The 23,145-nt window shown below is 38.3% G+C and overlaps 1 protein-coding gene and 1 pseudogene across 2 annotated transcripts; one reads left to right on the top strand and one right to left on the bottom strand.

The window, feature by feature from the left end:
• Nucleotides 1-338: 338 nt before the first annotated feature.
• Nucleotides 339-21,060, bottom strand: RIMOC1 (RAB7A interacting MON1-CCZ1 complex subunit 1). 2 transcript variants are annotated; one of them, XM_059916312.1, is made up of 7 exons: nucleotides 20,772-21,060; nucleotides 15,828-15,934; nucleotides 13,774-13,917; nucleotides 12,501-12,632; nucleotides 11,165-11,279; nucleotides 5,195-5,477; nucleotides 339-4,209 (listed from the first exon to the last, which is right to left on the bottom strand). In XM_059916312.1, coding segments are annotated over exons 1-7 (882 nt in total). In that variant the 5' UTR covers nucleotides 20,872-21,060; the 3' UTR covers nucleotides 339-4,208. The 2 variants fall into 2 exon arrangements, with proteins under 2 accessions (XP_059772295.1, XP_059772294.1); XM_059916311.1 differs by having other exon boundaries at nucleotides 339-5,477.
• Nucleotides 15,980-16,419, top strand: LOC132362043 (protein FAM136A-like; annotated as a pseudogene).
• Nucleotides 21,061-23,145: the final 2,085 nt, after the last annotated feature.

Below are 23,145 nucleotides of genomic sequence, written 5' to 3'. Positions count from 1 at the left end.
ATATGGCTCAGAATATTATCTATAACCCTTGAGGAGGAGCAAAAGGTCCTTGACTTTGTTAATGGTTAAACCATTATTATTTTGTCCTGTTTGACTGTTTTCCTTTGTTTCTGCATTTTCTCACTTCTCTGATTAAATTTATTTTTGGAACCTGGGGAAAGTCTAGGAGGCTAAAGTTTTTCTATAAACAAGAGGCAGGTGGAGGACATGGGGGGAGCGGGGGAATCTGTCCCAGAAAGGCCCCATAGGGTCCTGCTTCATTACAAATCGTAAACTAACATGATAAAAGTTTTCATTCTGACACAACACTCAGATATAAAAGAAAACAAAGATACAAATATGGGACTATGGTTTTATTTTTTTTTAAAAATTTTATATGCTCCAAAACATTTTAGTTGGAAATTTTCACTAGAAGTAGGAAAACTAAAAACAGTAAGCAACAGCAGCACGAATACATAATGCATATTTTAACTGTGGATACATTAAATGTATGTTAATGTAATACTTCCATAACATGATAGCTCATATTGTGTTAAAAAAAAATAATACAAGGAGGTGATACTAGAGAACTATGGAATCCTGTATTCTGTGGCAGAAGGGGTATCCTTATGGGAGTCAGAAAAGGAGCCCTGGAAGGTGGAGAGAGAAGAGTGACAAGCAATCTAAAACTAGCATATAAGCCAGCTGTGGGTTTTTTTAAAATGGCATTAAAATGAATCTCCCACTTTAATGAACATCAGATAATTCCCGGTGGGATTGATTGTAAAGGCAGGAATGTAAATTTTATTGTGGGGTTTTAGCCAATGACTCTCACCTCACTCTACTGTATGCAAACAAATAAGGGAAAGTCTTCACTCATGATCTGGACCTTAATCAGCATCAAACAATTCACAGTAGCCAGAAACCCTATAAATGCAGCAAAGCAGACAAGCCTTTAACTAAGTCTCAAAGCCTAGATAACATGAGAAAATTCATAGTGGAAAAGAACCATACAAATTTAAGGATTATGAAAAATCCTTTAACAGAGTTTAAGTTTTAGTAACCATCACAGAGTTCAAAATGGAGAGAAACTCCAAGTGTAATAAATGCTACAAGGTCTTTAGATTATCACTTACCCATTAGTAAGGCCCACACTGGAGAGAAACCCTCTAAATGGGATCAAAATGAGAATTTCTTAGGTAGTGATTCATTGTTTAATTCAGCATCAAAACTTCCATAAGAAAGAGAAACTTCATGAATATACTGAATGTGCAATGGCACATTGAATAGTATTCAACCAGAGGGGTAGACCCAAATGCTGAAGTAGACAGGTGCTTAGAGGTGCCTTCCCAACCACCCTAAATAATACAGCACCCCTCTCGAGTCACACTAGCCCCATGCCCTGCTTTATTCTTCCTAGCACTCATCACTCACCAAGCTACACATTTATTTCTTAAAATGCGTTAACTTCCTCCACTAGAAAACAAACTCCAGTGTTTTACAAAGCTATATACTCAGTGCCTAGGATAAAACCTAGCATGTAATAGGCACATAATAGTTGTTGATGAGCGAATTATAGTAATTATAGTACTTTCCTTATGTGGAGTATTTGGTATCTTGAAGTTAATCCATTCTAAATGGAACAGAATTTACATAGCAGGCTTTAACACATACAAAAATGTACTGCCCATTCTTTTGTTAATACATCACAGTAAAAAGCATTGTAACTGTTATGGTCTACAAATTATTCTCCAATTGTGTGGGGGATGAAAAAGTTGTATGAAAAGCACCCAACGGTACTGCCATTAGTGTACCAACCAGTGAGAGACCCAAGTGGTTCACAAGGTCATGAAGACAAAATGGAGTTCCCAGCTTCTGAAGAGAAAGCTCTCTACTTTTCTCTGGTTCTAGATCTAAATAATACTTTACTCCTCTGAGGAGTAATTCCCTCTTGGCCTTGTCAACCACTGGTACAGAGGTCACGGCAGTTTGGAATCCAAGAGCAGTAACCCTTTTGGGGCAGACTTCGGCACTTAAGAATCATGCCTCTTATTAATTCAAAAAACATTACCAAGGGCTCACCATTCATTAAGCACTATGCATAAAGATAAATTTTTAAAATATGGAGTTTGCCAACTCATAAGAAAAATGACTATGAAGCAATGTGATCAGTGTGATAACATGGGTTGGGGAAGTTTCAGGGAGCAGAAGCAGAGTAACATGTGACGTTGACTGAAAAGGGCTGGAAAAAGCCTTATGGATCCAATATCACTGGAGCTGAGTCTTGAAGGATAAATAGGTATTCACTTGACTACAAAGAAGGGCAAAGCGTTCCAGCCAGAAGTAACGAGGATATTCAGGGAAAAAAACACACAGCACATTGGGGAAGGAACTAGTACACGTGTGATTGATCATGATTCTCCAGAAAGGGTGGGGTGAGGGTGGGCAGTCTGTGATTTAAACCTTTACACTTAGAAAGCACGAAGGTATTTTCATAGCAAAACTTGTAAAAGCTAAGTTAAATAAAAATCTTCTTAGCTGTGTAAGGATAAACAAGGAGACAAAGGCAGAGATAGGGAGAGACTCTCCTTGTCCCAAGCAGCTCCATCAGAATGTTGATCAAAAATGAGACTAAGGAACACTGGACTAGAATATGATCACACAGGAAGAGCTGCAGAGATGAGGCTGGCAAGGTAGGCAGAAGAAAGTAGGTTACAGCATTCTGTGTTGCCCTGCTTTGTGGAAGATCGAAAAAAGAGAAAACGTGAACCGGAAAAGATTTTAGACGAAAAGTAAGGATTAGTTGTTTGAACATATCAAATTTAAAATTACTACGGGATGTCTATGTGAAGATATTTAATAGGCAGTTAGAAAGGTTTAGAGAGCAGAAGCTGGGATTCAAGCTACAGGTTTGGGAGTCAGCCTAACATTACAGGTGATAGAAGCCATGGCTATCAATGACATCACATAAAAGTACAGCCGACCCTTGAACAATGAGGGGGTTAGGGGTGCAATCCTCCTGGCAGTCAAAAATCTGAGTATAACTTTTAGTCAGCCCTCCATATCCGCGATTCCTCTGTATCCGGAGATGCAACCAACCGCTGATTGTGTAGTACTGTAGTATTTACTACTGAAAAAATCCCACGTATAAGTAGACCCACGTAGTTCAAACCTGTGTTGTTCAAGGGTCAACTGTATTTAGAGTAAGTAAAAAAGAAAAAAGGGAGAAAGAAAGTAAGGAAGGAAGGAAAAAGGGGAGAAGAGGGAGAAAAAAAAAAAAGGATTCTGGAAAAGAGCAATAAGTACAGGATATTGGCAGAAAAAAGAGAAGCCCCAGGGGAAATGAGGGAGCCGGCAGAGAGGAAACGTGGAGACTAGTCTTCAACATGGAGCAGGATACCTCTTCTCCTCTAAAAAGGGGGAAAATGAGTAGGGCAAAGCGGGTAAGCAGACACTGACCTCCTCATAGTCTCTATTTTCTGTAAGACAGGACCAAGAGCCATGTGCTAGGGGAGGGGACAAAGGGCCAGAGGAAAGTGATGAGGCAAGTCAGAGGTTTGGATTAGCCACAGTGGGAAAGGGACAGGGGCCACACTAGTAACAGACAAAAGGCTCACGCTGAGGGCTCTTCTAAAGCTGAAGGCAAGATACTTAGAGTGATTCCACTTTAAAGGAGCTGCAGGAACTTCACATGGAACTCAGCATCCCAAAAAGGAAGGCAGAACGATAGGATTAATTCAATGTTGAGGGACTGCAGAATGATTATGTTGAAAGACCAGGGGAAGATGGATTTGAAGGGACTGTGGAGAGCACGTCATATGGTGCCCCATAAGGCCAAGGCTGGACAGGGAAGGAAGAAAATCTGAAAGAGGCTGATGGTTGAGGAGAAAAGGGGGCAGCAAGAGGAGGAGGCTATGAGGAAGCTAAAGAGATAGAAAAGAAATGAAAGAGAGAAGAATCAATCAAAATGAGGAAGTAAAAAACTGGAAAGATAAGAATGTCACTAGCTATTGAAATTTAAGATTTCAGAAAGAGAAACTCAGGATGGTGATATTCATGTTGAGGCTGTGGGAGTTAAGTTCCTGGAATGTGATGAAGTCAATGGCCCAGAGGTGAAGGATATTGGCAAGGTATCAGACAGATCATCCCAAGACGACAACAGGAACTGAGGTAGACAGAAAGACTGTCAGCAAGATACCAGGTTGGGCTCTTGGCCTTTAACACTCACTCCTACAATTAAAGACAAAAACTATTAAAATTTCAAAACATGAAAAGATGTGCTCTAAAGACATAAGACTAATGGCGGACTAACCTAACTTGGTTTCATCTTCATTACTCATTTAATAAACCATGCATATTCTTTTAAACAAAATAGGAAAATCATTTTGAAATTTTTATAAAATGCCTAATAGACTAAAAATTTTAAATGCCATTAGTACGTGGTGAAACAAACAAAAATTCTTTTGTGGAGTCTTCCATTATTTATCTTATTCTGGAAATGGTACATGGATATTAGTCACAATTTTTCATTTTGCCAATTTTTATATCTATAGCATATATACAAAGCAAAGAGGGGACTTGATTTTAATCTCTGAAGTGTAGCAAACTTCAAGACAGGGAGATTAAAAAATAATCTAAAAACAGGTAAAATGTTCAATTTTATGTTATGTATATTGTACCACAATAAAAAAAAATCTAAAGTAATAGAAAAAAAATCTTTATAGAGATAAATTGGATTTCTCCTTAGTATTAGTTACAGGATATCTGTAGTTCAGAGTGAGTTAGAATAACATAAATGCCATTTTAGAAATTAAAGAATCATTCCTTCACAGGTTTAAGAATATATAGTGAGGGACTTCCCTGGCGGTCCAGCGGTTAAGACTTTGCCTTCCAATGAAGGGGGTGCAGGTTCGATCCCTGGTCGGGAAGCCAAGATCCCATATGGCTCGTGGCCAAAAAACCAAAACATAGAAGCAATAATGTAATAAATTCAGTAAAGACTTTAAAAATGGTCCACATCAAAAAAAATCTTAAAAAAAAAAAAAAAAGAATATATAGTGAAAGATGGTGATGGCATTTAAAAAAGGGTAACCATGCTGGCTATTTTTATGTAGTGTAATGTTCCTAAATTCAGTATCAATATATCTTCTTTTCTGGAACTTCCATTTCCTGAGCCTTTTTGTTTTTCTGTTTGAAAAGGACTAGATGAACTTACTAGTTAGTGTGATGCTGAAAGAAGTTTAAAATTTGTTTTGCATTTGTTGTATTCCATTCTTGTTCTTTCAGGGGTCCTTCGCACACAGATACATACTTTTTCAAAATTTTTTCTCCTACTTCTCGGAAATCCAAAGGTTCTTTGTGTGTAGTGTAGCTTGCTCCAGAAACAGCAGTATCCACTTCATGATTTTCTGGCTGTTGATCTGCACAATGCTTCAATCCCCAGTAACACATTTCTCCACTGTACATCATAGCCAGCAAATGAATGTCACTAAATATTCCTGGGAAAGTCATTTAAGTTGAGAGATTAGAATTTAAAAAGAAACCTCTGTGATTAACACTCTAATAAAATCCTTTCACGTCATTAAGCATTTTCCCTTCTCATTTAACAGCTATACTTAGAAAAGCCAAATATCACTAATACAATTCTCATTCCATCGGCACTTCTATCTCTATTTTATCTATAAAAGAGGCCCAATCCCACCCTCCCCAAAAAAAGAATTATTTTTAAAGAATCATATAGGTCAGTGTGTTAATCTTTCTGGTGTTCTCTTTAGGATCTCTTTGAGAATCTAATCTAAATCGATGGAACCTCTCCCAGAACGTACATCCCATATTCCGCATACAATTTCAGAGTACTCAGAGATTCCCTCAATCCCATGCATGAACACAACTTTTATTTAGGGGTATACTCAGGATCAGTAATACAGTTCCTATATTTCTACAGCAGGGTACAGAGATGATCCTGCATAATCATGTCCCTTAGATTCTAAATTACCAAAGATGTTAAATTGTATCCAAGATGCTTTATGTTCCCAGGAAAAAGGAATACATTGCAGGATTTCCATCAAAAGTTGAAAGCGTGCTTATTATGGAAGAAGGTGATTATATAATTAAACATTTATGACACACAAAGTATATTAATTTGATATAAAAACAAACAGACCTAGAATTGTAAAGATCTGGGGATAAATTATCGACTTTGTACAACTCACCAAAGCTCTTTAAACCTCAGTTTGTAAAAATCAGGATTCCACATGCCCTACTTATTTCATGGAATTTTCTTAAGGAACACATAAAATAAAAATGCATAAACCATAAAGTGCTATTAAATTATATGACTAACTTCTTCAAGTCATAAAATACAAATAAATGATCTATTCTACTAGACAGGTACTTGTGTGACTAGAAAAGTTTACCTCAAATAAATGAGCATCATAATCTCAGTTGCTCACCTAATATGGCTCATCAGAAATGACTATGATAATACTAGAGATATAAAAATAGAAGAAAAATTTAGTTTCCAAAACTGTTATAGTTTGTATTAACTTGAATCTATTGCAAGTTTTTGGTAGTCTCAGAGTTTGTCCCTACAGGTAACCCTTCACCTCACCTCCAATTCAGCTTATAAATAGTAGCAAGAGAAGGAATTAGCTTAGCAGACGAACTGATTCATTACACTGTTATATCAACAAAAGAAATAATTAAGAGCAGAATCTGAGGCTTGCATTCATGAAAATACGATGGGCTATACTCTATTAATTATGCTTTCTATGTATAAAACAACTCAGTAAGTACAATGCATATTACCCATAATCACTTCTTGTCACTTCATTTCTTCACAGTTAAAAGATCATAAACCTCAGAGAAAAAGCTGGAATAGCATTAGATGTTATTTAGAATATAAAAAGAAACAGACCTAGAATCAAGAGGATCTGGGTGTAAATTATTGACGTTGTGCAACTCACCAAAGCTCTTTAAGCCTCAGTTTGCAAAAATCAAGATTCCACATGCCTTCCTTAATTTCATGGAGTTTTCTTAAGGAATAGTTTGCTATTTTTTCCAAATTAACGATTTTCACTGCAGAATTATATTTCATATTAGATAGGACATTTCACTGAATTCATATCCTTTTTCATTTTTGTGATCCTACATCATAATTATTCCTCAAAAGACTGGTAGAGGGGAGTAAGGAGATAGAAGCAAAAATGAAGAGAAGGTTGAACTTTTAAGCAGACTAGAGCCTTAGGAGGAGGAGCTGAAGTAAGTCCCAGAAAATGAAGCCACTTGGGAAAGATGAGAAGTGTTTGCTTAAGGGAGAGCTGGCATCCAATTTGTGCCCAACTCTAAGTTAGCCTCATCCTTTATATTAACAAGGAGTGATGGTTAAACAAGGTACACAGATATCCTTTGGAAAGGTGTTTCTGAGGAGAGAATGAATAGCTATATGCTAAAGAGTGTTTCTCAAACTTTAGCCTGCATTAGAATTACCTGGAGGATAGGCTGAAATGCTGATTGCTGGGCCCCCACCTCCAAAACTTTCAGATTCAGGTATGGGATTGGGTCTATGAATCTGCATTTTTAACAAAGTCCTAGGACCTAGGGTGAGGCTGCTGGTCCATAGATGATGCTAAACTACTGTACTGCATTAAAATACCAAAGGAAGAAATGAACAACATAAAAATTACACATTCTCCCTCTGTACTCCCCCAAGGAATCCATTACTCTCTAGCTATAGTCTTTTTGCTGCTACAAATTTTCCTTGGTATTTTTTCTGCTAATGCTCAGCATTGTTTTCAATAAAATACTTCACTTTGCACTGCTCATATCCTTGGTGAACACATCAAGAGAGTGTGGGGTGCAGGGAGGAAGAGGGTGAATAACCCATGAAGTAAAAGTGATGGCAGAAAGATGACTTTCACAGGAAAAAAAAAGGTGGCCAGACTGGCATTCTCTAGAAGCAGTGATGTCTAAATCTGACTACAACATAATTACGGTAGGTTATAAAAATAGATTCCTGAACTCCACATATTAAATCAGAACCTGCATGTGATACACAGAAATCTGTATTTTGGGGCACTTCCCTGGTGGCGCAGTGGTTAAGAATCTGCCTGCCAATGCAGGGGACAAGGGTTTGAGCCCTGGTCCAGGAAGATCCCACATACTGCAGAGCAACTAAGCCCGTGCGCCACTACTACTGAGCCTGCGCTCTAGAGCCCACAAGCCACAACTACTGAAGCCTGTGCACCTAGAGCCTGTGCTCCGCAACAAGAGAAGCCACCGCAATGAGAAGCTTGCGCACCGCAACGAAGAGTAGCCCCTGCTCGCTGCAACTAGAGAAAGCCTGCGTACACCAACAAAGACCCAACACAGCCAAAAATAAATAAATAAATAAATAAATTCAATTAAAAAAAAAAAGATAACATAAAAAAAAAAGAAGAAAAGAAAAGAAATCTGTATTTTTAAACCAGCTACCCAGGCAATTAGTGATGTCAATTCAGAGCTGCTCCTTTAAGCCACCTGAAATCCAGGTTCTGGGCTAAGCTATGAGCCAAAGGCTGTTGGGAAGGGGGCTCTTTAGTGGCATAAAAAGGACATAACCCAAGGATGTGCACAGCTGAACAATCTTTTAACCTAGTTAACCCCAGAGTTATCCTGACAAGGCTATTTTTATAAGGGCCCACAGAAGAATGAACCATAGAAATGAGATAAGAAGATTTACTGAATACATTACCTGGTAATTTTTAAAAGCTGAAAATTTAATGGCATACAGGTAATGATCAAAGGACAAAATGATTATCTCACCTTGGAAAACGAAATAAAAATCATACTAAGTATACACTGTTTTGAGTTTTATGTAAAATCAGGTAAATTATCATTAAGATCTGGCCACAAAAATATTTTGATGATTCATAGAACTTTTCTCTCTAATTGGTACTAAGAATTATTCCGAATTATGTTTTTTATATTGGCTAACAAAAAATTAAAAAAAAAATTAGAACCACTCCACCAGGGCCTTAAGAGTAATTTAGCCTATGAAAAGTAGGCTTCCTGGCCTCTAATCTACATCTTGAGGAATGAAGTAGGGAGGAACAAACTGCTTTAGATGAGAGCAAGAAGTCAGCACCAAAAGAGGACGGACTCCTGTGGCAAAACTGCTAGGGAGTTGATATTGTTTTGTTGTTTCCTGGAAAAAAGAGACCCTTTCTGTGCCTTTGATTCCCCTGTTGAAGAAGCAATGGAAGATAGAGGTGAGTGTAATCAATTATAATCCAAGAGAAGACACCAGTATCACAAGCATCGTGATAAAAAAATTCTAGGCCCTGAGAATATATGACTTTATGACTAGAAATGGGAGAATAAGGGAAATTGGTGACTTGTGCCCTTTTCTTTGGTTCTAAATAAGCTTTAATGCCCATCTCTGCTTTTTCTTTTAAATCAATCCATGTGGGTGAGGAAATTTTAGAAGGATCATTTTTAATGCAGCTAATCGGTTCACTAGTTACCTGGAATAAATACTTCCCACAAATAAATCAAAACACCCCATGTTTGTCAAAACATCATGCCCACTGAAGGAGCACCTTATATTCATGACAAGTTTTTTCAGGACAAGCTACTTGCCTGAGTAAACTGAAGGTAACAACTTTTGGACAACAGTAGCCAGTCATATGTTAATGGCTCTTAAATCATGGTGTTTTTTTTTCTGTGTGATGTTTTCTAATAGAAAGGAAAAGCCTACAGAAGCTAACAAAGGAAGAAGTAAAATACACTTATATAATTAAAACACAGAATTTTCCCTAAGAAGTTTTCTTCTTCTTCCCCATGTTTGAATTTTCCCCATCAAAATTTCCCCAAAATTTCAGATGAAGAATAAAAGAAAGTTTACACAAAGAATATAACATCACTTGCCAGCTATGTGACCTTATCAGGCTTATCAGGACCTCAGTTCTTCCATTTGTAAAAAGAGACGCTAAAAGTAAGTAGTTCTTCCCTCTCAAACCTCAGTCTAAAACCTAAATGATGCTCCATATCCAGTTCCTAACATTTTTAAGTGTATATAAGTTTATGACAGAAACTAGCAGTTACCACTCAATATTCATTCTTCCTTTCTTTCTTAGTAAAGAGACATTATTTGGGATGGCAATGTATCATGTAAAGGTCTATACATCCCAGATTCCCTTGTAGCTATATGAAGCCATTATTTGGGATGGCAATGTATCATGTAAAGGGCTATACATCTCAGATTCCCTTGTAGCTATATGATTAAATTCTGGCCAGTGAAATGTAGGTAGAAGTGTTCTAAGTGTTGTAACAAACTTGAGAAGGATGAAAGAAAGACTTGGCTGAAAGAAACATCCTTTTGCCATTCCTATGGACTGAAACACAGGTGAGACGGAAGGAGCTCCAGCAGCATCTTGAGATACTGAGAATGCAAGCAATGTCCTCAACAGGGATGCATGTTGCACAACTCTGGCAAGTACTGTTTACATGCATTCTATATAACTCGCCTCCTTCTGAAGCTGTAGGGCTCCACTTTGAAAGACGAAGGAGGAAAAAGATAGGAACCTGATGATGCCATAAAGCTACCATAACCAGCTCTAGACCTTTATGAAGTGAAAAAGCAGTTAATTTCTCCTTGTTTAAAAGTTACTTCCAGTCTCAGGACTTCCCTGGTGGCACAGTGGTTTAGACTCTGCGCTCACAGTACAGAGGGCCTGGGTTCGATCCCTGGTCAGGTAACTAGATCCCACATGCATGCTGCAACTAAGAGTTTGCATGCCGCAACAAAGGAGCTCGCCAGCCACAACTAAGGAGCCCGCCTGCCGCAACTAAGACCCAGTGCAACCAAATAAATAAATAAAATAAATATTTGAAAAATAAAAATAAAAGTTATTTCCAGTCTCTGTTACAAGTAGCTGAACCTAGAGCAGGATCAGGGCTTTGTGGGGATGCAAAGTAAGTAAAAGCAACATGATATATTACTGTCCCTAAATTACTAAGCAGAGATTAGCAGTATTTTTCTGTATTACGTGAGAAGATTTTTTAATTGTTTAAAAAGTCCTTTTATTATTTTTTTGTCTATAATGTAACCTGAAATTTATTTCAATCAAAGTTAAATCTAATAAACTTCTTAAAATTTTAAAATGCTTTCAAACACTTAGAAAACTACAAAAAGAGATCACATTACCTTCACTCAGTAATTTAGCTGTGTCTAGGTCTTGGAAAGAAACTCCTTCATTTAACTGGATGGGACACCGAAAATTCAGCATCTGTAGCAAGTAACTGATTCCATCAACAAGGTACTAAATGAAAGTCAAAGACAAAGAATCCAAGTATCAGATGCAGAGCTGTAGAAACTTCAAATGTTAATATTTTTACTCAAGAGAGTATTGGCTAATATACAGATATATCATATGATTATTATATTACAATATAAGGACCTACTACCCCAAAACTTTTATAAGTATAACCCTCCAATTAGTAAAACAGCATGGGAAAAAAAGAGAAATCATTAACCAAGAACACATGATTCAGTAATATACTTGTCAAAAATGTCATCAGAGGGCTTCCCTGGTGGTGCAGTGGCTGAGAATCTGCCTGCCAATGCAGGGGACACGGGTTCGAGCCCTGGTCTGGGAAGATCCCACATGCCGCGGAGCAACTAGGCCCGTGAGCCACAACTACTGACCCTGCGCGTCTTGAGCCTGTGCTCCACGACAAAAGAGGCCACGATAGTGAGAGGCCCGCGCACCGCGATGAAGAGTGGCCCCTGCTTGCCGCAACTAGAGAAAGCCCTCGCACAGAAGCGGAGACCCAACACAGCCAAAAATTAATATAAAAATAAATAAATTAATAAGAAATTGATTGACATTTAAAAAAAAAATGTCATCAGAGCAAGAAAAGGTTAAAGATAATAAAGATGTGTTAAAAAACTCGTTAAAAATATGGATGTACTTTATTACAATTTAGAAATATTACGATCAAACTTTTACATCTGTAAGTGTGACCTCTCATTTGCAGACCCACATAAACCATGTGTACAATCAACCTAAGTTAGGAAGGATCCTTAGTGATACAAATATTAAGACAGGATCTTTGGATTTACTGATTTGGCCAGAAGAGTCAAGAAGAATCAGAGGGCCACAATTTCCTAGGAGCAGGGTCATGTGGGATCTTTAGGAGTGACCTGCTGATAGAAAGAGGCTCACAACCAAGTTTGTTTTCTTCAGGCCAAAAATATACTTAGAAATTAATATAGATTATCTATCTTGCACGATAAAAAATAAAAATCCAGAACTTAAAAAAAAACATATAAAACTTCCCAGTTTACAAAGGGCTTTCACATGTTATCTTATTTAATCTTCACAGTAATTCCAATTTGTTTAAGATTACATAGCTGGTAAGTACAGGCCTGGAATGCCAACCCAGGCCCTTTGATTCCTCTACTCTTAATCTTGTACTAAACAGCTTTTGGAAACCTACAAATGTCAACAATCAAAAATGTATGAGGAATGCTTTTTCACCTTTTTAAGCAAGCTAGATTTTCTTGTGAGCCATTCTCTCCTTTTGGTCAGAGAATGACAATACATGTAGAGTAGGGCTCCTCGTCTCCAAGAGAGACATTCCAGGAGTTCATCCCCAAGCAAATCGCAGTGCTGAAATACAACAAAGACATAGCTAAAAAGAGAAACTTCGTGTCTATAAAAACCAAAATTAAATTTCAAAATATTGAGCAATTAAAAATACTCATTTCACAAAATTTGCTCTTTACTTAGCAACCTACACAGGAATGCCTTACTCTGAATCAATTAGAAATATAGAAATCTATTGCTACATGAAAATTAAAATAACTACTCCAATTTACAAATATTTCTAGAAAATTGATATTCAAGTACTTTAGTAGCCAATTCGCTAATATATTTGAAATATAAGTATTCCATAATCTGATGGAAAAAATAAGTTTTCAGAAATATACGTTACTTGAAACAATTTCTACTATTGCTAAAATAAAACAATGAAAAGATATACACAAAAACAATTTTAATAAATCAAACTTTTACTATGTGGTATCATTTAAAACTTGGGATTATTTGTTTCTACAGTTAGCATTCCCTGATAAACACAAAGAGCAACAAAGATATCTACATAGAGAAAGCCAGCGGACAGTTCAAGATGAGAAATTATTTGCTTGAAAGCTAGAGACAAAAATCTTGGAATCATCTAAATAGAGACAGCAGTAAAAACAAGTTGTCAAGCAAAGACAAACTACAGACTATCAGAGGATTAAGGAGATATCTTTGGGGAGTGCCTATGTTTCCAGAATGGAAGAGAGGGGAGATGCTTGAAAAAGAGCAAGAGCAAGGCTTCTTAGAGATGAAGAGGAGCATGCAGGGTCTCCAAAGGATGGGGTGATCATTGGTAAGAAAGGCAACAAATGTCCAGGCAGAAGAAGACTGAAAGGATGAGAGACGTGGTATTAGGTTACTAGGGACCTTCAAGAAAACACAGCATCTGCAAAAGTAAAGGGAGCAGAAACAGCAAATGTGTATGTTTAGAAAATTACTAGGCACTGTAGTTACAATATAATTCCATCAAACAAACATTCTGAAACATATTTACAAAAATATGATACTTGAGTTGTGACATCAGTCTGAAATGTTCAACTCTCTTATGTCCCTCCTTCAATCTTAATTTAAAACAAAGATACATTTAAGAAAAAAAAAATACAGATTCTAAAGGGTAATACAGCAGGAATCAGCCGCATTCCACCATAATTCATAGTTGTGCAAAACTTACTTTTGGATGCATATTATTTTCTTTAACCAAAATTTCTGGTTCTGAAAGAAAACTGATCAACTCTTTTACTTTTTGTGAAGAATCTTCAGGAAAATCTTCATCTACTAGCTTGTTCTCCTCAAAATACGTCATGTCCAAAATAGCCTGAAGTAAAAGAGAAAAAAAACTATAAATGATTTCAACTCAAATGAATAATTCTTATAGTTTAATCTTACATATATAGATACTTTATTTTGACATTTAAATCTTCTAGCACAGTATTTAAATTTAAGAAGTAGTCAAAATATCTAGCTATAAATATAATCTAAGATGAACTTTATAGCAAATTTCATAGGATTTTTCTAAAATACTGAATTAAGATAATTTAGCTTCCCTCAAAAAGTAAAATGGGTATTTATGTTTTAATTCAGATAAGCTAACTATATACAATATAATTATGAAAAGTTTAATTATTATAGTCTTTGCTATTTGTACATATATACTTCCTGAACATTTTCTAAATGCCTGCCACATCAAGACAAGGTCACTACCTCTAGTTTTGTATACTGAATCTTCAAAGGATTACCTGTTTCTCAAATGAAGCGCCAGCACTTTAAAACTACCCGATCCTTTTTCTTTGTTTAATCTACTGGAATAAGACTAAGGAAACTGAGTTCTGGTATCATTTCTACCTAACTAACAAAAGACAAGTCATATTTTATCTTATTTTTGGAGCCTCAGTTTCTTCATTGACAAAATGAAGAAACTGATCCAAATGCCTTTCAAAGTCCCTTGCTTTGAGGGTAAAATGAATTAACATATGTAAACACTTCGAACATTACCTAGCACACAGCACTACTTAAGTGTTAAGTACTCTTGTGCAGAAGGCCTAAGCCAGGAAGGGAGAGATCATCATCCTAAGGAAAATGACCTGTTGATTCAGAACCATAAGTAAGATCCAAAGGGGTTTGGGGAATTTTAATCTATATTTCTAATTCTTTTGCCTTATTCTTAGAAATAAGTTAAAATGTTTAGAACTCTCCCATGTGAAAGAAACGAGACAAGCCAGGAACCTTCTGAAAGATAAGAGAGTCAGGCAAATTTCTCGCAAATTGTAACAGCTCTCAGGGGTTTGTTTGTGGGTAGTTGTTACAGGCTCATTCAACCACATCGGAAGGCAGAAACCATCTCCATGTACCTCGTAACAGAAAGCAGAGTGTCAGGCACCTAAGTGCTATGAATGTGCATTTTGGAAACTTGACTAAGTTTACTCTATTTCCTATAAACCACTTCATCTTTATTATCCCTTGGCAATCAAGTAAGGGCATATGAAGCACTCTGTCAACTATAAAGTGCTATACAAATGTTAGTTACTATAATAAAATTATGTTTCTTTTCTTTTTTTTTTTTTTTTTGCTGCACTGCACGGCCTGCGGGATCTTAGTTCCCTGACCAGGGATCGAACCCATGCCCCTTGCAGTGGAAGCACGGAGCCTTAACTGCTGGACCGCCAGGGAAGTCCCTCAAAATTATGTTTCTTAGTGTCCACTTGCCTCAGCAGTGTTTGAGAAAACTGAGAAAACAGATCTTATCTGTAGAAAGGTCTGAATTTGAAAGGAAAGTAAAAAAAGAAGAGGGGAACAGAAAAATCTTATGGACTTGCATAACAAAAGCACAGGTAGTCAAGTTGAGAATCCAAAGGAAAGGTGAATTTCAGGGAAAAAAAAAAAATAATCAGAGCCCTTATAGAAACCTCCATTCCCTCTGACTAACCTTTCACACCTTGGAAATTGCACATTTGAGTGTTTTGCTTTATTATCTATAAAGGGAAGCAATACTGTTATCTGCAAAATTTTTTTCCTTTTTTATCAACACATCCAATAAACTTTTCTTCTTTGTAAGGATACTTACTGCCTTACAGCTTCAAGTCTATATGCTTTATACATACAGTTTTTTTTAACACAAACACTTTAAATAGAGAATAAACTGCTTTCATTACACCTAAATTTTGGAGTCAACCCTCTTAAATAAGCAAACTGCCTCAACAACGTCAGAAGCCTCATCTGTTTCAGTACCTGTGTGTAAAGTTCAAGAAGATTTGATGGATTTGAACATTCTTTGTCTTCTCCACACAGAAGTTTCAATTTTTCTAGAGCTGCAGAGGCCCGAATTAAAAAGTGATCTATAAGAGATAAAAACATGATTACTGGAGCAGCGCGGGGTCGTCATGGCGCAGCTGCAGCAGCTCCGGGCGCAGGAGGCGGTGGACTCTATGGTGAAGAGTCTGGAGAGACAGAACATCCGGAAGATGCAGGGCCTCAGTTCCGGTGCAGCGCCGGCTGCTGTGAGGACAGCCAGGCGCCCACGCAGCAAGTGCCCCAGTGCATTGCGCGCTGCCGTGCACCTCTGGCTCAAGCCCAGGCCCTGGTGACCAGCGAGCTGGAGAAGTTCCAGGACCACCTGGAATGGTGCACCATGCATTGCCACGACAAAGCCAAAGATTCAATAGATGCGGGGAGTAAAGAGCTTCAGGTGAAGCGGCAGCAGGAGAGTTGCGTCACCAAGTGCGTGGATGACCACATAAACCTCATCCCAACCGTGACCAAGATGAAGGAGTCTCTCTCATCCATTGGGAAACAGACGTCTGCTATTGGCTATCGGGGCTGAAGCCAGGAATCTATTTAAAAAGAGGAATGGGGATTTGGGTTTTCTAAAGTTTATGAATGAGGAAATTAAGGATGGCAGCAAGTTTAAGGCCTATGTCACTTGCCTCTGGACACTGGTTCCTTTGTGTTTGAATCCTAGAAAGTGAAAAAACCTGGTGCTAAAATTTGGGTCAGAGATAGCACAGGAGAGTTTTTGTGAGCCTGAATTTCATGTGGCAAGTGCTTATCCTGGCAACAGGGAGTCTCCCTTGTACCAAACCACAGCACTCCAAGGTACCAGATTCTCTTAGTACACAGATATCAACAGGCTGGCAGGTTCATCTGATCTGCTTATGATCGGGTGGAGTGTGAGGAGAGGTGTTTCTATTTGTTGCCAACCTCCTGTTAACCAGAAGGATCACTACAACATTCTCCACAAACTGGAAATAAAACAAAATCCATGAGGTCACTAATTTAGAAGGGGAAAGGGGGGTTTCTGGGGATTTGTTTTGCTTGGTTTTGTTTTATATACAAGGGCATGAAGTTACTTTAAGATGTAGAGTTGGGAGAGGTAGTTTGGATAAAAACTTTGAAAGGGTCCTTGCGGATATTCATTTCTGGCCATCAAGATGTGGATGCACATTTCTTAAAATTCTCACATATTACATCTTTCAGCCTGGAGACCCTGCAAAAATATAAGAAGCGCTATCACACTGGTAGGGGAAGCAAACCTTCCCTCTAACTGGCAGCCATGATGGGCCCTGAGGGTGTCTGCAGCAGAGTCAGCTGAGTGACAAGACAATCTTGCAGTGATACTCACCCTTGAAGGGAAAGGGGATTTTGATTGTGCTATATGCTAGTATTGAGGAATGAACAGCAAAAGAGGAATTGTTAGCTGCGTAATTAAGAGTTATGAAGTACTGGCCTTGGAAAAATCTTGTTTTCATAAAACAAAACAGAATGAAAGCCTAAACCCAGTATTGCTTACTTTGCCCCCTATAATAACAGAGTTCTGTTGAGACAATCCCCTGGCAACACGAAGGTCAAAGGAGAAAAAGTAAGCAACTCAGGGGCGAGCTGTGACTCCTTTAGGGCAAAAAAAGGGACAGCCCTCCGTTACCAGATACCACTTTTGTGACCTGCGTTGTTCTTGCCCCAGTTCTGGCACCTTATCATTTTATTAAGGACCTTGTGTTTTTACCAACTTATTACTTGAAATGATAATATAGCATGTCTGTTTGCTGTTTCAAGACTGTGTTATGTTTTCCTAGTGGTTTGGTTTTAAAAATAAGTAAGACTTAATTTTTCTTCAAAAAAAATCAAACAAACAAAAAAAAGGATTACTTCACATAGTTTCAGAGTGTCATTTAAATGAAAAAAGTTACATATCTAAAATGATGAAATGAAATTATTACAGCATGGTAATAATATCTTTTGTAAAACATGAAGTACATCATAATGCCTAATCGTACTTAAATTTATCATGGAAATTTATTCTTGAAAGCTGGACTGAAAACTTTGTAGCTTCAGTTGCCACTTCTTAAGTGCAATCTGTATTTTCATAATGCTTCTTTTATGATGCTGACATACTCAAAATGTTTAAGCAATAAATTTAAAACTTGTATTGGAATAGTACAAATAATATACATAAATCTACAGAAAGGACTTCCACTAAAAACTTATAACTTCATAAATATAGTCTCCAAAAAAACAACATGATTGATTAAATCAAATGTCTCATAAAATGTAAGCACTCTGAGCAATTATAACTTTATAATTGTGTTTATGTATTTATGTATGCAAATAGCTGTTACAATTAAAATTACACAAATTTCCTGAATATTTTACTCCTTTAAAAACCTAGAAATGGGACAAATTACTTAATGCCTTCAAAACCCAGACAAAATCAAACTAAATACTTCTGATATACCCTTTAAAAACAACTCCCCCTCACTCCCCCTCTACATTGTCTAATTTCTTCCTTTTCTCTTATGTCATATTCCCTTTGCTTCGATGTTTTCACTTTTTCTTATGGATTTTTCCTCCCTAACCTACAATGTGTCCATACCAAGGTGCCATCCACACTTCTGCATCATCTCACGTAGCCAAATTTAAATATGCCCACCATCAAGACGCTTAAGTTCCTAAGTGTGCCCCTCTGTGGCTTCCTCCTGAAATATATATCCTTTTCCCCTCACTGGCAAATGGACAGAAAATGTAGCACTTGGTGAGGGTCCATCTGATCCAGCCTCAGCACCTACACAGGTACGTAAGCTGCTCAGCGCTGGAACGAAAGCACCACCAGCTTAAGTTGCGTCTGTTGGCAATAATACGATGACTTTAAGTTTTCCCTGGTAAAGCCTAACCTGTATCTAAACCAGATTCTGACCGCTTTAAGGTCCACTATTCACCTAAATTGAAAACTAGTTCTTTAGCACTGCCCTCCTATCTCTCCTCAGCCCAGAAGGATCATCCACACAGCTCAGAAAAAAAAATTCTATTGTGAACTAAATTGTATGAAACATGGTCCTCCTTAGGTACTTCTTAAAACACTGAGTTGATACTTTCTTCTTAATTTGCAGGATTGTTTTAAATGTAAAGACTTGCACTGAATTCAATGAACCACTGCTGAAGGAGTATCTCATATGAATTCATGACATAATTACAGAGGTGGAGGGATAATGGCTCACAATTTTAGAAAACTTTTATGAAATGTAGTATTTTTCCTAACCATTCAAAGCAGTGACTGACAAGGCAAAGACAAGTGATCCTTACATAGTCCCTGGAAAAAGTCCCTCTCATGGTATATTTCCATAAAGTAAACATACTATGCTTGTACCATGAGAAATAAATGAACAAAAATTGACCAGAGGTAAAAAGGAGAGTATTCTTAGATGGACTAGTGTCTGGTTGTATCTGATCTAATTTAAAGACAACAGGAACTATCAATCCCTATAACCTAATATAAATATCATTAAAGGACAAATTTTGGGCGCATATTATTTTTGTGCTATGGGAAAACACAAGTTCAATTCAAATACATGCAACCATGTTTTAATTAAACATCATAAATATAAGAAAATCTTGCTAGTAATACTGATGAATAGCTCATAACGTGGACCACTATTATTTTAATTCCAGTACACTTCAGAACTTTAAAGCCTCCAAACAAGAATATATACCACTTTACTTTTATTTTCAGCCCTCATTCTAGACTGGATTAAAGAACTCTTCCGTTAGAAAATGAGAATGGCTTTTGGGTTCAATGGTAAGTGAATAACATACATTCTTTGATCTCTTTAGACTGATTCTAATGGAGTTGGAGTAGGGTGGAGATCACTGAATAGCTTACTTAGAAGTAACTTAGATACACTTCCAGGTACAGCTACTACTGTCCATGAACTAACTATTCATGTGATTCACTTACCACAAACCAAAAAAGAAAACAGCTTCAGGGTAGTCTGTGGGTTTTTAAAAACATACCCCTAAGAAAAGAAAATCCAGCAAATAATCTTCACTGGAACTAGAGCCATTTTATCATGGACCCTATTCAATAAATTCACCAACTATTCAATCGCTTGGGAAAACGTTCCACTACTATTTTCCTATGGGTTCAATGACAATGAGACAGTCCTCAAGAATTTTTAAAACTGTCTATCTGTAGTAAAAGTGCAAAACTCAAAAAGAAATAATGTAGAAACGTACAGGCAGCTGATAAGTATTGAAAGAGAACAAAAGTCGAAGTAATTCTCCGTCAGTTTTTCAAAGGAAATCGCTTAGACATTTCCAAAAAAGTATTCTAGTACTGACAGGGCCCTTTTGAGACCTGAGGTGATGAATGTGAGAGAATCGTCTAAATTATACCAATGTAAACCTCTTCTGTATTGTTTACAGCTGAGTTTAGAACCCAAAACATAACACAGAAATTTACAACGAAGCAATGAAAAAGTCGAACTGTTATACACGCCTAGCTATCTGTACTACACGCAAAACCATTACTTATTTGCGTACCATCATCCAACTTTAACCATTCATTTAAACTTCCATGTGTATTTCCATCCAGATCTTGCCCTTCTCCCAGTTGCTACCGAGACAGTTAAAGACAAGCAGAACTGATATGACTGAGATTTCAGCGCTTTTCATGGGTTATGAAAAATGGGGTCTCGAAGCAAACGCCTTGCCTTAAGGCGTTGTGAGTTCTTGGAGGTGGACCAGCGACCCCGCAGCGGGGGCCAGAAGGGCAACACCTTCGGCAGTCCTGGCCTGGGATCAACACGGACAACAGGCCGCAGCCTCAGCCCCTACGGCCGCCGACCGCCAGCTCTGAACAACCGTCCGCCCGCCCGCCTCCCTCCCTCTCCTCGGCTCCCTCACCATCTTCGCCGGCGGCTTCACTAAGTTGTTGTATGTGGGCCTGAGCCAGGTCCCCGAGCTCCTCCACTCGCCTCACCACACTGGAGCCTGAGGCCGCCATGGCCACAACGGGCGGGCGCGCCTAGCCACGTGACTGCGCCGGCCTGCGGTCACCTGATACCACGGCGTCGGCGGGGAGTGGGGGCGTGGAGCTCTCCTGATAGGTGGGAGGGGACCCCAGCTCCAACAGGGAGCAGGCTCAGGCCCGCACAGGTTGTTCCGGGTTACTTTCTTCCTTCTCGGAATTCTCTCTCCAGAACCCTGAGCAGCAGGCCGACTTTTTTTGGGGCGGGCGTGACGTCAGGACGCACCTCCCCTCCTCTAAACCAATCGGAAGCCGCTCATGTCCTCACGCTGATCCAATGAGAAGCCAGATCTCTGGGTGGGGGTGGGAGGGGGGGGTTGGCGGGTCTCTGACTAGAGAGTGCCGCAGTGGCTGGCTGTTCTCTGCCCTGTGTCCAGCGCTGCAGCCGCAGTCAACAGAGCAGACAGGAAAGTCTGAAAATAGGACTGTCTGGTTTTGGTTGCCTAAAATGTGGAAAGCCTGGGAGACACTGCTTTGGGAAAGATCCCTGGTGTTCTCCCTCCTTGCTGCAAGTAGTAAATCATTCCTTCTCTGGTTAAAAAAAAAAAAAGAAAAAAAGACTGGCTCTCCTGGAGAACATCCAAATCTCTAAGAGGTTACTGTGCGTCTAGGTGGGGACCTCCAAACACTGGTGGAAATTCCCAGTCTAAGCGGTTGAGTGTCGCTTTTTTAAAGTTTAATTTTAGCAGCTGGGTTTGTTTTATTTCTGGTCTGCTCTGTCTAGCTCACATTTAACATATTCATCATCATCTCACGTCCAATAGTACAAAAATTTTGCATTTACAAAAATTTCTATTGCCATACATCTGAAGACCCTGCCTTAAAGCACTTCGTGTGAAAAGTTCATCCTCTCAACTGTTGAGTTTCAAAGCACTCAGGAGTCTAACTTCCACTTTGCAGTCCCTATTTTCTTGCCTCTGGTCAAACAAATCTTTAACTCGTTTTTTTCGTTTTTCAATTTGACACAGTATATCTTGAATAATCTCCATCCTATCTTCTTTCTTATGGAAAATAGTTTTTTATTTAATAGAAAATACTAAAAATAGGTGCCAACTAAAAGTTGTCGCTTGTCATCTGTTGCCATTCTACAAGAATGAAGTCACTAGCCACTGTAGTCGTTGACCTTCAACACACTCTGAAAGAAGTTCAGGGTAGAGATCAGAAACGAGGCACACTGTACTCTGGGAAAAACTGCAGAACAGACCTTCAGATAGTTATATATTTTCAGGAGTTCCTGACAGTTCCTCAGAGCTATCTACAGTCCAGGCTATAGTCCTCATGAGGCCCCAAATAAAACTTAACTCACAACTCTCACGTTGTGCACTTTTTTGGCAGTTGACATAAGGAAATAGTGTAATTGACCACAATGGCTTTCTAGCTGACCTTTGTAACACCAGTTTCTTCCTCCTTCAATTCTCCCTAAACATAGGGAGCAAGAATCAGGTATTAATTTTGTATCCTCAGGGATTCCTACAGTGCCTGATATGTAATAAATACTCAGGAAAAGTTTATTAATTAAACAAAAACTTCATGTTATCTTGTCAATATATTACTCTCTAATCAGGAAGCTGAAGGCCAGGAAGGTTGCATTATGTGATCAATGTGGGCTAAAGAATCAAAATTCTTATAAGCATTTGACATCTCAAAATGCCAAACCTCACTAAGTACATATATTAAATAAAATTTACAATTCCAGAGATTCATTAAACAACCATGGACTTTCAGCGGGAAACATACCTGACACTGGGAATTATTGCTCAACTGATAGTAAGTGTGTGCATGTCTTCAGAGAGAATTGGAAGGGATCTGAGAACATATAGTACAGCCCCTCATCTCCGGGTGAAGAAACTGGACAGAGTTTAACTATTAACTGCTCCAAATCCTAGAATACGTGATACTGTGATTTGTCCAAAATCATACCAAAGTAAGCATGTGTAGAAGACCCTCACCATAGATATAAACAGCTAACAGCCGGCCCTCACCAATGCACACTGAAGAAAGGGCTTAAAGCCAGAGACCCAGTCCCAGAAAAGAGGAAATGTGAGTAATTTCTCCAATTTTATAGTTAATTATTTCTACTTTAGGAAACCTACAATGCATAGAGCAAATACAAATATAATGCTAGATTTTAAAAACTGATTGAGGGCTTCCCAGGTGGTGCAGTGGTTGAGAATCCGCCTGCCAATGCAGGGGACACGGGTTCGAGCCCTGGTCTGGGAAGATCCCACATGCTGCAGAGCAACTGGGCCC

This window comes from Balaenoptera ricei, chromosome 3 (genome assembly GCF_028023285.1).
Source record: "Balaenoptera ricei isolate mBalRic1 chromosome 3, mBalRic1.hap2, whole genome shotgun sequence".
Taxonomy (NCBI): Eukaryota; Metazoa; Chordata; class Mammalia; order Artiodactyla; family Balaenopteridae; genus Balaenoptera; species Balaenoptera ricei.
Note: the sequence above shows the minus strand (reverse complement) of the source record. Positions and strands in the feature narration are given on the sequence as shown.